At 39.6% G+C, this 15,066-nt stretch overlaps 1 protein-coding gene across 1 annotated transcript in view; it reads right to left on the bottom strand.

Moving 5' to 3' along the window:
* The window catches only part of CFAP43 (cilia and flagella associated protein 43), a 111,343-nt gene that overhangs the window by 52,528 nt on the left and 43,749 nt on the right, over positions 1 to 15,066 (bottom strand). Inside the window, exons 11-16 of the mRNA XM_078077143.1 lie at positions 11,900 to 12,048; positions 9,453 to 9,556; positions 6,292 to 6,432; positions 5,316 to 5,488; positions 3,890 to 4,039; positions 1,685 to 1,815 (exon numbers count right to left, since the gene is read on the bottom strand). Of these exons, the coding sequence (XP_077933269.1) occupies positions 1,685 to 1,815; positions 3,890 to 4,039; positions 5,316 to 5,488; positions 6,292 to 6,432; positions 9,453 to 9,556; positions 11,900 to 12,048 (848 nt within the window). The remainder of the gene's footprint in view (positions 1 to 1,684; positions 1,816 to 3,889; positions 4,040 to 5,315; positions 5,489 to 6,291; positions 6,433 to 9,452; positions 9,557 to 11,899; positions 12,049 to 15,066) is intronic.

The following is a 15,066-nucleotide window of genomic DNA, read 5'->3' as shown; positions in this document are numbered from 1 at the left end:
CCTTGGCCACTGCACAGAAGAGCCACTGTTCCAGTGGAGCCTTAGAATGTACTAGGCATTGCACTGCTTCACATACATAATCACACTGTCATGTTTGGTCCTCATCACCCCCACCCACCATTGAGGGAAGCATTACTTCCATGCAATATACCAGGGCATCTCAAACTTTAGGCACATCAGCATTGCATGGATGAGGGTTTGTTAAAAACAGATTCCTGGGCCCCACCCACAGAGATTCTGATTCAGAAACTTTGGGTAAGGACCAAAAATAAGCATTTCTAACAAGCTTATGGTTGCTGCAGCCCACCTTGAGTAACACTGTTATAGATGATTTAGAGAGGGTATTATTATGTGCCTAAGGTCACAAATTAGTAAGTCCTGGACCATGGTTTTAAACTCAACTTTGTTTTGAGTCAGAAGTCCACGTGATTAACTACCCATGGATGGAAATGTCCTTACTTCTACACAGAGGGCTCCAGCACTCGTTCACTGTTGCCGGAGATGCTGTTTGTTCATTTACTGTACAGGATGTCTCAGGACTTATATATGAGATACAAGTTAGTATTTTACTTAGATTCCCTGCATAAAATGGGCATGATGATGCAGTGTTCAAATGAGTCTCTAATATAAATGACTACCAGAACTGTTATGACATAAAACCTCCATTTACATTTATTTAATATTTACAAATATTTAACATTTTCACAGTGTCACTGGGAAAGTCCATGTTTTGTTACTGTTTTAATCACAGAAAGTGCCACAAGATATTTTTTTGCAGAAATAAATTGCACACTAACTAATGATATCCATTGACAGGCCAAACAAGGCAACATATAAAGTCGAGGCTATCACCTTCAGGCTCTCTATGCTTTGGTCATCATTTACATGCTTGAGTAGTATTTTATTTAGAACTTTAATTTAATCTAAGCAAAGTCTAAATAATTTAATATTGTCTAAGCAAGTCTAACTAGGGAAGTATATCTACATGTTTGTGCACATGCATACAAATCTATGTCAGGTTTTTAAGGGATGAATAGGAGTTTAAAAAATTATCTACTCTTCAGGATTGTCCTCATTCCTTGTACTCCTCCAACAGGTGTTATGAAAGGGAGGACTGATCATTTCATATGTACTAACTATGTCTTGTTATTTTTTGTATTTTGGTGCTTTGACATCTGGGGTCTTGCTGACGCTGGAGGGACTGCCCCTTCCAAGACCCACCAATTGCTACAGATAGGAAACCACTCACCCTGGAGCCACCTCTTAAATGCAAACCAATCAATCCAGAGCCCACACCTCCAACTCAGGGCTACTATTTCCCTGCTTTAATCACCCCTGGGCCAAGTGTCAGACAACCAAGGCCGGCATCTATGCCCCAGAACCTGCTGAAATGATCCAAACTAGCCAATGTTAAACCTGCCTGCTCCTTCCCATGGAAACCAAAACAAGGCTTTTGCCCACGTTTCCTGTGTTCCCTCTGCCTCCTTCCCCACCTAGGTGCTTTCCCATGTGGCCCTGGCACAGAGCTTGGCAAACCTCCTTCTCTTGGGATCTGTGAGTATAATAATTTTTTCAATGGCAGTTGTCTCCTGTTACGGTGGCCTTGCTATGTGTAAATAGTAACAAAATCTTTATTTTAAAAATACTATACCACATGAAGTTGCTTACTGTACACTGTACATACCTCCATCTTAGGTAAACAAGGGTGCCATCATCTCTCCCATTCACCAGAATGTTTTGTCCATCCATTGAAATTCTCACTGATTGAATCCCACGCCCCTGGTGAGAATGACTCCGACTTCGAACAAATGTTTCCTCAACAGTTTTAGGAACAAAGCGCAGAAATTACAAATGCAATTCTACCACATGGTTTTTTTAAGAGGGTCACATGCACTTTTGCTTGTTGATAAATCATTTTGTATTTGTTAACAGCATTTTATTTGGCATGGAAGTAGCGTTTTAGTAATACATAGTAGTGAAAATCCCTAGTTCAAAACACACTCACCAATACTGGTTTATTTTCTCATTTGTGAAGAATGGAAGGAGAGGGACTGTTATCACCAATCTGTAATAGGAAAGCCAGACACACAGAAGCAACTTGCTAAAGGCTACAGAGTTAGGGGACAGGCCTTGAGCAAGCAGAAATGGCAGATTCAGATGCCTTCAAGAGTCAGGTAGGTTTCATCTATGTGTGATGAGTGGTTGAGAGAAGGTAGTAGGCACTGTGAAGAATGGAGGGTAACATGTCCCAGATGAAGCATGCTAAACCATTTCCAGTAGAACCCAAACAAAACACATCACTGATTTGTTACACAGGGCAACAGTTTAAGTTCCTTGACTAAAAACTGGGATTTCTGTGTCACACTGGTTCTCAACCATGATTTTTTTTTAATTTAACTTTCTGAATAGGCAATACATTCAAATGGTTCAAGATTCAAAAACTATAAGAGTATGCAGTGAAATCTCCTTCCTGTCTCCATTCCCCAGCTACCTCCCAAAGCCAGTCAATGTAATTAATACTTTTAACATCCTGTCAGAGGCTTTTAAATGTATATGAACAAATTTTTATGCAGACATAATTTTAAACATAAATTGTAGCATAATATATTATGCACCTTGCTTTTCCTTCTTAAAAGTAGATCTTGAGGTTCTTTCCATATTGTGGCATAAATATTTTCTCATTCTGCATAATATTCCATTTTTTCTTTATGTCTTGTTCATATAGCGTTATCTATTTATCCAGTCCTCCATTGATGATCATTAGGTTGCTTTTACAAAGACTGCTGCATGAATAACCTCATATATGAGGTGCTTTGCATAGAATCACCCAGAAGAACTTTGATGCCTTGCCACATCATGCCACCATCAGCAGTGGCATCTATTATAAATCATTTGAATAAGAGACAATGTAGCAAAGTTTGCAAATTGTCAACTTCAAAATAATCTCTAAAGGATTCAAGATTTTTCCTGTATAATAATACTATCAGTTTTGTTCAGTTGCAGTCCAAATATGGTTTCTTACACAGATGAACAAGGAGAGCCAGATGTACACACCAGGGCCCAGTTTATCTGTGGACCTGCAGGAGTATGTCATGTAGGTGGTTGCAAGGCTTCAGGTGTGTGGGGTAGAACCCTGGGTAAGAATCACTGGCCTCATTAAAGTATACTGATAACCAGTTCAACTTGGTCTCAAAACCTAGAAAAGGATCCTCCACAGTTGGGGGAGAAGAAACTATTTTCACTTTCTCAATGGAAATCAGAAATGGTAGCAGTATTGGTGATGTTGAGGTCCACAAGTGATGCGGGAGGACTCAGTAAGGGCCACACCCTCTCCCTTATGCTCTTCCGGCATCACTTGAAGAACTGGGTGGGGGAGAAGGGGAAGCAGCAACCAGCTCAGAGTCGCTCCAGGCCAGGGAGACGGGAGTAATAATCCCTAGGTTTACACAGCAATTCACTATTTCCAAAGCAGTTTTGCATATACCCTCTCCCTGGCTCTCATCAGAATCCCACAGGTTGAGAGCATGAAAGGTTCCCCCAATATTACAGATGAGCAGCTGAAGCTCAGTGAAGCTCAGTGAGTCTCCAAGACACGCAACTAAGTGGTGATGGAGCTGGGCTGCAGGTTACCTGCAGTATCCCTGTCCCACGCTCTTTCCTGGCAGATCTCTGTCTACTGGTTGGTGTTTCCTCCCTTGGAAACTCAAACCTCAGTATATAAAAACGCCTATAAAATGTTTAAGTCAATACTACCATCAGTGGTAAATAAGTTATGAATTAATTTACCTAGAAAGAAGCCCAATTACTTCCCTAGGGCTTTTTTTCCTTATATGAGATCAAGATATACATCCCAAGATTAAAAAAAAAAAAAAAAAAAAGAGTAGCTTACCAAAGTATGAACATCTCGGATACACAGAATTCCACCTTTAGCTATTGTTATGAGCCACAACCCATGTGGAGACAGAGAGAGCATTCCGGGTCCATAGTGTTTGCTTTGCACTTTTTGGTATGGCTTAAGAATGCAAATACCACTGTGTTCCTGCCAATCAAAGAACATGACCCCATTATAGAAAAGATCAGGGGAGCAGCACCTTAGAGCTTGCACTTGTGCATATATGGTCAGATTCAAATCTGCAAACACTGTCGATGTAAATAAACCAATACACCACATTTTCATCTCTGTTTGCAAATTAAAGTTTGTTCTAACCAACCAAGAGAAGTCTTTATACATTAGCTACCATTAAAGATCCCAGCCTGCACCAAAAATCTTTATTTTTAAAAAAAGATTTTTTGTATTTATTTGAAAGACAGCACACACATGCATGAGCAGGGGGGAGAGGCAGAGTATTGAGAGGGAGAAGTAGACTCCCCACTGAGCAGGGAGCCCGACATGGGGCTTGATCCCAGGACCACTCCCCCCCTCCGATTATGACCTGAGCCGAAGGCAGATGCTTAACTGACTGAGCCACCCAGGCATCCCTGACAGCCTTTATTTTTTACTAATTCTTTTCACATACCCCCATGCTCAAGTCCAGTTGAATGAGTCAGTATTCCCTCATGTACTTCCACCTCCAAGCCCCTACACATGCCGTGAATTTTGTCTGGAATGCCCTTCCCCACTCCATTCCCACCAACCTGTCCCCTCTCTACCTCAGCAACTCCCACCACCTGCCAAGATTGTACACAATATTTCTCCATGTCTAAGTCTGACCTATTCTTCAAAAGCCAGTTACATCCTCCGTGAAGCTTTCCTTGAATTCTCCTTGCCACAAACATTTCTCTTTCTTGGAATTTCTATGTCTCATACCTTGCTGACATTGGCTGCCCTGGAAGAGGTAGGTTTAGAAGGGAGGGTGGTAGATAATCTGGGCCAGTGTGTGTAGCAGGAGTGGTATTATATGAGAGATGCTTGAAATGAGTGTAATGCAAGGATGGCAGAAACATAGTTTATCTATTTTGTGCAATTTTGCATGTGGCTCAGGTGCAAAGTTCCATGGAAAACCATTGACACCTGATACCTGTGGAATAGATGTTCCATGGCTATGTTGTTTTTAAGGGCACTAAAATAATTGTGTTATCTGCATGTTTATCTGACAAGCAGGATGTATGTAGCACAAGTATGACAGTGCTCAAAGGTATGTATGATAGATTAACAAATAATGCTAATAATGTATCTAATTCAAGAATATTATGTTACTATACTAAAGCCATTGTTAACTGGACTATAATGTTAAAGCATGGATTGTGTCTAATTAATACAATGTATCAATCTTGACTTCTAAGATAAATAATAGCATGCTTAAGTTTTGGCATACTTGTTCAGGAAGAAGGTAGCTGCAGATATATGGCACTTGGTTACAGAAGCCATATATTTGGTGACTTTGAAAGTCCAGCACGGCAGAAGACAGGCTGTGTTCTATCTCATACCGGAACCTGTGAATGAGTGCATCTTTCAGCCTCCCTCTTTCATCAATAAAGCTCGCAGAAACTATAAGATTTGGGGAAGAAGAGAGATCATTTTCACTGTATGTTGATTTTATTTTTTAATCATAATGAATAACTATGAAAATTTAAATAAAAATTTAAATGCTCAATTAATAATGCAGAGGCTATTGAGAGGATAAAAATGATTCAAAACAACTTCATTAGAAGTTCATTAGAACTACTTGAGTATTAAATGACTGATAGTGCATAAAATATCCTTTATAAGGTCTTGGCTAATTTAATCAATTAAGTAGAGGCATATTAAAAGATACTCATGATGGTCTAGAGATTCTTAAGACACAAGAGTACTTTGAGGTTTTTCAGCTCTCTTATGCTCCATAATTATGTATTTGCAAACTAACTACCCAAATATATTTGTTATCTAAAACAAAGAGTGTCTATTTTATCAGACCTCTTTATCCAAAAAGCTTTCTTTACAATTCTATCAGTGAAAGTAACTACACAGTAACCTGTCTGAAGTTAACCATGTATATTCGAAGCTACAAAACAAGAGATATCACAAAATGACAAATCAATCTGACAAAAGTGCCAGTTGACCCTGTTTCTCTTCTCTTGTAATAAGATAGGTTCATATGAATGAGAAGGCCCAGAGGAAAGTCCACATATCACATTGGTTAGCAGCTACATCAGTTTTACTTTGTAAGATGCACAAAAGATGGCCATTTTACCTCTTCACAGGCTAAGAGGAAAAAAAATGCAATCACTAGGGGGGAAAAAAAAAGAAAGCAAGCTAAGCAGCTACTCATCTGGGCCCAGCACAGAATTGGTTGCTTGATTTTTCTTTACCTTGTGGTAGTATTTTAGGCAGAGTAAATATTTCCAATCTGCTTCTTCCTGTTTCTGGAAGTGGGGAAAGCACCATCACTTCTACTATGTCTGTTTCCAAAAGAGACACTGTGGATATTTGTAAAATGTCTTTGCCCACCTCTGAAAGCAAAGGGAAATCATCATAAGTGGTCATTCATAAGTTTAAAGAATCTTTTATCTTCCCAAGTAAGATACCATGTTATAGAATTGCCTTCACTAAATCTTTAGATTTCAATTTATTTACTGCATATTTAAAGTAATCTTTAGATATAAGTGATGGGGACATTTTTGATGAATGATGAGGAACTGTCGTGATTAGATATCTGGGTTGGCAGATTCAAGCCCGCTCAGTGGGGCTCAGCTCCTTTCCCTGTCAGGGAAGCCTCTGGAGTATGCCATCTTCACCTCAACAGCACCTCCATGCATCTATAGCCAAGGTATTGCAGGGGTGGTGGAAATGCCCATGACGTGATGAGTTTGCTCCTCTGGAAATCGGGCCTCTGGAAGGTGCCATGCCTGGGGCACATCTTCAGTTCTTTCCAAAGTCACTACTCCCCCTTTCCACAGGAGCTGTTCTATATGTGTCCACTTTATCAGCCTCTCCCCTCAGATATTCAGCTGATGATCTTTCCTCTGACATAACAAAGAAGACCAAAGACATCTGATACAAAGTGGATCTCAATGCTCTTATCCAGAAGGCATTTTTGTATGAACAAAATGCAATCCTTCACATTTCTGATATTGAACTCATGCCACTAATCTCCTATTAGACCATGTGCTCTCAAGGACCTCATTTTATCTTCTTGTGTCTTTTATGATTTCTTCTATTCAGCTCTCAAGACTCCCCGGTCTTCAAATTGAGCCCTTGCTACAACCCTGCTTCCCCACCATGGTTGCCATCTATGCCAATTCTCTTTTCTCTGCTGCAAACTCCTTAAAACAGGAGTTGCTACTTACTGACTTCACTTTCTGACTGCCTAGCCCTCATTGCACTCGAGTTCGTGCCAGTCCACACCCTCAGCCAGCTTCCTCCCTCAAGGTCTTTCTGGAGCGGGTGACTCCCAGTGCTCTCATTACTCTGGCCTGTCCTGTTTGCTTCACTGCGCCATCTTCCTTGGTCCATAACTTAACTGGAAGTTGCTTTTCCCATCCCACACTCTGACTGACCAGATATATTAAAAAATGGAATATTTAGGCAGGATGTACATCTACTCTGAGGTAAGCCATAGGTCCTACCATGCTCCATGCGTTCACATTTACATATTTAGCTTACCTGTTTGGTCTCATTAAGCAATTGGATTTGCTTTTACTCTGTTTTCTTAAGCCATCTCATCAGCTTCCATAATTTCAAGATCAGAATTCTACCATTGAGACTTGAACTACAAATCTCCATTTCCAAACATTAGCTAAATATCCCCCACTAAAGAGCTTATTAGCTTCAACTCTACAGAGCTCGTCAGCTCACATTATCCCTCAACCTTTTGTCTTAAGTTTTTACTTCATTTGATGAAATCACAGGCTAGAAATTTTGGAGTCATTGCTGATCCTCCCCTTTCACATTTAATGGAATACCAAGTCCTATCAACTCCATCACTCAGAGCTGTCCCCTCCTTTCTCTTTCTATGACTGCCGCACAGTGTTTGCACTGTGGATAAGAGCAAAAGCCTGAGGATAGACTTCCTGAGTTCGAGTCCTGGCTCCACTGTTACCACGCTATATGACTCTGAATGAGTACTTAACTGTGCCTCAGTTGCCTCATCTGTAAATTGGGATAGTAATAGTCTCTACCTCATAAAAGTTGTCTGTAAGGGTTAAATGAATTAACACATGCCAAGTTCTTAGAACACTGACTATCACATGGCAAGGAATCCCTCAATAAATGTTGGCTGTTGTTATGATTATATCACTCTTGCCTGGGCTACTATAATTATTCCCTAACTCATCTTTTTTATTCCATTCTCTTGCCTTTCAGCTCTATCCTTCACACTTGTGGCAGAGTCATCCTCTAAAATCCAAGTCAAATCATACCTGTATCATCTTGGAAACTTCTGATGGTGTCTCATTACCCACAGAAAAAAGTCCAGACTCCTTGGAATGATATTCAAGACACTCGTCTTCTTTCAGACTTCATTGCCATGATCATCATCTAATAAACTCTTCTGTTTACCTATTATACCAGACTTCCTACCATTCCAAGTGCCTTTGCTCAGTCTTTTGTCTTGAGCGGGAATACTAATATGCCCCATCCTCCATGACTTACACCCTCAGAGAACTCTCCCCCAATCCTCTACACCTCCTTATCTGTGTCCCCCTTGACCCCCACTCCTTTCCTCATACCTGGCAGAATTAATTGCTTCTTCCTCTGAGACCACACAGCACTCTGCTTATTCCTCCACCACTAAATTGTCTCCTTGACCTTGCCATACCCCCACTGGCCTAGGTTCAGCATTTTACACGTAGTAGTCACTCACTAATTTTAAAAAGTCAATGAATAAATTTAAAAATATGTTTTGGGGAAAATATACATATATATTTGGTCCTTAAGCCAGAAAGAAAAGTATTAGTTCTTACTATTTATCATATAAGTGTTATTTCACCTGCCAGGTCTGTAGTTTACTTGGGCATGCGGATGGCATTACTGAAAAAGCTGGATATCATTTTGTTTAAAGAGGAAATATTAAAGATGCATGTAATAAAACTTTCTTTAGCTATCTTTATTAAATAGAAATAAAATATTTTAAAATATATTTCAAGGATAAACCAACCAAACTCCTTTTGTAATAACATTAGAAATATCTAGCATTATATATATGTGTATAATATACACATATATTATATAATGTATATAATATGCATATATACACTATATATAATGTCTAACATTAGAGATATCTAAATTAATTCATTAATTTATTTCAGAAGGTTTATTTAACATCAACTATGTACCAAGCAGATGTACCAAAAACCCTTTAAATATGATGTAGGAATTCTCCTATGTAACTTACACCAGTTATTTAAATGTCTCTTTTTTAGAAAATATACTGCAAATAATTGTTTCACTAGAGCCCCATTTCCACAATCTTAAATTCTTTGGAATGAAGTGACCAATATTTTAAATTAATAAGCATTCCATGTAGTACCTACGAATCCAAGGATCTGAAACAAGCTTGATGGATTGGCATTGATAATAAAGACACAGCCTTCTGATGTTCCAACTAATAGATATATCCCTCGCTGGTCATAACTAGAAAAGAAAGAAAACAAGAAATCTGAGGATCCAATTTTACTTGTTTCACTAATAAGATGGTAAACAAATTTATTGAATGACAGCATGGAGATACACTCAAAACCAGTCATTCTTATGGTTTTTGACTTTTAATATTATCCCATCTTATAAAAAAAGCCAAGTGATGACATACAAATGCAATCATGACATTCTAGGTTAATGCTGTTTCCAAATTGCAGCTTATAAGTGCACAGTCAAGAAGATGCAGTAGCATCCTCATCATAACTGAATGAAGTATGATAGCAGAGCCTTCTTGGTATTTCTGGGGGAAATAAACAGTCCTCACACCAGTGATCAGTGCAACATTGCAGCCCTCTGCAGTACTAAAGCCTCATGGGGGGAGGAAGAATGTAGTGAAATGTTTCTGCACCTTCATCAAATTAGAAAAATGGGAAGATACAAATTAAAATAAGAGAAGAGGATCTGAGAAAGAGGAGGTGGCAAATGTGTAGATAGAGGGAGGTGAGGGGTCTTCTGCCAGAGCGGGAGGGGGCCACTTGCAGGAAACAATGCGGTGGGTGGAAATCCAGCTCCTCTAGGCGCTAGCTGGGCAATCCTCGAAAGGCTTCTCTCTTCACCTCTCTGAACCTGAATTCTCTCATTTGTGGAACAGGGACAAGCATAATACCCTTCTGACCAGTGTAGTGAGGATCACATTCAATAAGCTACAGTGTATGACAGCACCTCAAACTGTAAAGCAGGGCACAAATGTCAGTTCTGATAATACTATTATGACAAATTAACAAAAGAAAGAATAATAGCAACAGATGAGTCTAAATCCAATGTATTTGTGCTGTCTTCTAAAAAGTATTACTTCAAAAGATGTGAAGTCATCTAAATGCCCATCAATACAATCTTTTAAAAATGATGGGATATTGGGTATTTACCCCCAAAATACAAAAACACTAATTTAAAGGGATACAGGCACCCCTATGTTTACTGCAGCATTATCTATAACAGCTAAATTATGGAAGCAGCCCAAGTGCCATCAATAGATGAGTGGATAAAGATGATGTGGTGTATGTCCATGCAATGGAATATTACTCAGTCATAAAAAGAATGAAATCTTGCCATTTGCAACAACATGGATGGAGCTAGATAGTATAATGTTAAACAAAATAAGTCAGTCAGAGAAAGACAATTATCCTATGATTTCACTCATATGTGGAATTTAAGAAACAAAACAAATGAGCAAAGGAAAAAGAGAGAGAGAGAGAGGCAAACCAAAAAACAGACTCTTAACTATAGAGAACAAACTGATGGTGACCAGAGGGGAGATGTGTGGGGGAAGGGTGAAACAGGTGATGGGGATTAAAGAGTACACTTAGCATGGTGAGCACTGAGTAATGTATAATAGAATTGTTGATCACTATAGTGTACACCTGAAACTAATATAATACTGTATGTTAACAATACTGGAATTAAAATAAAAAATTATAGTATATCTATATAATGGAGTACTATGTAGCCATAAAACAGAATAAGGAAGGTCTTTATGTGTGGATAGAAATCATGGTCCAAGAGATACCATGAAGTGAAAAAAAAAAGAGGCATAGAACATTGTATATGGTTTGCTATCTAAAAGCAAAGACATTTAAATAAAAACTTGGAAAAAAAAAAAAAAAGCAAAGGCAGTGACTCTGGAGCCCAACTGCCTGGGTTCTGCTCCTGACATTTGCCATTTCCTACCTGTGTAACATGAAGCAAGTCACTTAAACACTTTGTGTCTCATCTCCCTGAGGAGACAAGAGCATCCATCTCATGAAGTTAATAGAACCAAGCACATAGCACATTTTAAGTGCTTGATAATTATTTGTGTAATTAAAAGGAATATTTACTTTTTGCTTATTTATGGATAGACTATCTCTGGAAAGAATACATGAGAAATTGGGAACAGGCTGTCTCCAGGGAGGAGAACTGGGTGTTTGGGGACAAGAGTGGGAGACTTTTCCCTATGCACCCCTCTGTCCTTTTGGAACGCTGAACTGAGGCAATGTATTCATTTTCAAAACAAAACATGTAAAACTTAAAATTGAAAGGAATTATGGCTTGGGGCATCTGGGTGGCACCGATGGTTAAGCGTCCCACTCTTGGTTTTGGCTCAGGGTTGTGCGATTGAGCCCCACATCGGGCTCTGTGCTCAGCACAGAATCTGCTTAAGATTCTCTCTCCTTCGCCCTCTACCCCTCCCCCCACTCAAGTGAATAAATAAATCTTTAAAAAAAAATAAATTATGGCTTTACTGGACTTCTCAACAGACAGGCCTTGGCAATGTTGCTGCCAGAAACAGGAAGTACTTACAGGAGGTGCTGGACAGACCGTTCCGAGGGGAAGGCCTTGTGAATTGCCTGAGGGGCCTCCGCATCCCTGACATCGAGGAAGTGGATGAAGCCCCCCATGGTGCCCACAGCCACAGAGAGGGAGGAAGGAGAGCAAGCCAGCACTGTTGCCTGTTTAAAATAACCCCAGATGCTTAACTTCACCGTGCCAGAACACGAAGCCTGCTTTACCATGCATAAGAATCTACAGTTTATTTGGAAAGCCATCCGAACGAGGAGTGGCAAGTATAATGTGGTATTACAAATTAGACACGCAGCATTCCTGAGCTAATCGACAGCATAAGTCACAGGAGTCGCTACATGTTATTCTTTTATCCTAACGTTAGAATCATAAAAATATAAAGAGATTTCTTGAGCTTTAAACCATGGCTTCATTTTTATCCCTAAATGATGACATGATTATACCAATAATAATGAAAAAATAAAACAAACTTAAAATACATTCCTAGCATCTTCTGGACATCTTTACCGAATGTTAGTGATTTTTAAAAATCAGCATTCATCTGTTGGATAATGGTAGATCCTGGGATGCTGGTATGATGGGGGAAGACAAGAAAATAACCATATCACACCCCGTGTATTCTGTAACCAAAGACATGCATCACAAATTCCTGCTCATCTCACAATCACTTACGGAATATGATGTCTAGGAGAATAAATTTGCTTTCATGACACTTAAGCAATCAGCTTCATTCCTCTATAATTATACTTTGTAGTTTGTTTTGAATAAAATCACAGAACATTAGAAATAGAAAAGAGCTTAAGAGATAATCATTTTGTAGAATAGAAAATGGAGGTGAAGAAAAGAATAGCAATTTGCCTCAGGATCCCATAGCTGATGATGAAGCTGAGAACTCAGGTGTCCTGCCTCATTAGAATGCACAGTTGCTCAGCCGAGGAGGTCTTTATTTTATTTTTTTAAGGTGAATTTTAAGGGTTGAGTCTTCAGTGGTAGCTCAGTGTGAAACTGGAAACAAAATGGTGAGGGTCTTTCTTTTTTTCTTTTTTTTAAAAGAAAGTCTTTATGGGATGTCTCAGTGTGTGTGTGTGTGTGTGTGTGTGTGTGTGTGTGTTCTCAAAATAATCTGTTGAAATTATCCTCCAGGGGCACCTGGGTGGTTCAGTTGTTGAGCATCTGCCTTTGGCTTGGGTCATGATCCCAGGGTCCTGGGATCAAGCCCTACATCGGGCTCCCTGCTCCACAGGAAGCCTGCTTCTCCCTCTCCCACACCCCCTGCTTGTGTTCCTTCTCTCACTGTCTCTCTCTCTGTCAAATAAATAAGTAAAATCTTTAAAAAAAAAAAAAGAAAGAAATTATCCTTCATTCTAGGGCAATAGTAGGCTAGGCTAAACATGGACAGCAATATCTGGAGGGGTCTTATGCACCTTAGCAAGTACCATCAAGGGAAGCTTCTAGTGTCCAGATATCCTCCCATCATAGTGCTGGGCCAGGTTCTCTGAGGACCATTGCCTAAAATGTTCATGCGGAACACAGTCCCAGGCATAGACAGGGAGATCTGGCCTCAGCATTGCTGGGTCAGCGCATTTATCAATTCCCCACAATGCAGCAGTATTCTCCAGTGAGGAAAAACCGCCAGTTATCCCCAACTCAGGCTGATCCACATGAGTATACTGTGCCTGGTTTGGAGCTCAATGATGGTTTGTCAAATTAACAGTGAACACTGTCTGAATCTCTCCCCTCTGCTCAGGTGAAGGGAAGATCTCTGGTGCAGAAAGCAGACCTTCTCATGGTGCCTATCTCTCTCCTTAGCCAAGAAGAGCAAGATTAAGTCCTGATTATAGAGACGCTTGGGTGGGTTGTTAACCATTTGTATGTCTCTCGTCTGTGAAAGGAGATGTGATCAGATGAGCTTTAAGATCTCTTCTAGCTCTAGTAGTTCTAATAGAAATGAACACATATGAGCTCTTGTCACCAGAGTGCAGTCTATTCATATTTCAGTGTTTTAGGTAAGAATTTTTATGTTTACTTGTCAGGGTGAGTTTTATATATCCCATTGAATTGTGCATCTTTTGTGTCTTATAATTTTCTTATGTGAGGTATGACGCTTCCTCTTGTTTTATAATTGAGATTTTAATTTTATAAAGGGGAAGGATTGTAACTTCCCTACCTACTACCAAAATCCAAGATCCATATCTCATCTAGAACTGTGTAATATATCAAATGATGATAATATAAGGGGAAAATAGCATTGCCATTGTTTATTGGTCTTTTTATGGTTTTAAAATATTATTTTATGTAAAATGTACTATGAACGTGGGAGAAATAATGGTATCACTTTGTGGCGAGTGTTGTGAGCAATTGTGGTTTGTCACCCAATAGCCAAACACCTTCCTTCTGGAAAATTCCTTGAATATCCATTGAGAAACCATCTCTCTCATTTTTGGGGGTTCAATGAAACAGATCTGACTCTCATTTTCAAGGCTGAGCTTAAGCCAATTGGCATTTCTCATTCCCTTGTGCATAGTGATTAGTTCAGAGATGTTATTAAGACATCAGAAGACATCTAGCTTCGTGGAAAGGAAAAACTTCTTTTCTCTTCCTCCTCCCATTGAGGAGGCTTTCTTCCTGATGGTCTGACACCTCTGAGGTTGACACCTGTGGCATTTGGGTACCACTAAAAGAAGCCTAAGATGAAACTATAGACATAGAGAGAAAAACAAGGTCCTTGGTAATATCATTTGAGTTGCTGGACTGAGCTACATCTGAGGCCAGACAAGTCCTATACTTTATAGTTGATTAAGCCAATAACCCCCACTTTTTTATTTTTGGCTCAAGTTGGTTAGAGTGGGGATTTTCTTTCATTTCTAACCTTGAGGTTAGATGGGGCCATTTAACTAGTTATGGCCAAGGGGGTGATTCATTTCTGAGTAAAAGCAACTAATTGCTAGACTCTCTGGCACTCCCTTCCCATACTATGGCACTGAGGAGCTATTAGTTGGTGAACCCTCCCTCAGTCTGGCTTCCTGAGAGAGGGCCTCTGTGGAGCAGAGACCCTGCCGATCCACAAGGAACTTATAGTACGAGTGAGATATAAACCACTAGGACTTTGGAAATAACTGCCACCTCAGAAAAACTTTCCTATACACCAATTTAGTACCTTATGTTCC

This window comes from Halichoerus grypus, chromosome 7 (assembly GCF_964656455.1).
Source record: "Halichoerus grypus chromosome 7, mHalGry1.hap1.1, whole genome shotgun sequence".
NCBI lineage: Eukaryota > Metazoa > Chordata > Mammalia > Carnivora > Phocidae > Halichoerus > Halichoerus grypus.
Note: the sequence above shows the minus strand (reverse complement) of the source record. Positions and strands in the feature narration are given on the sequence as shown.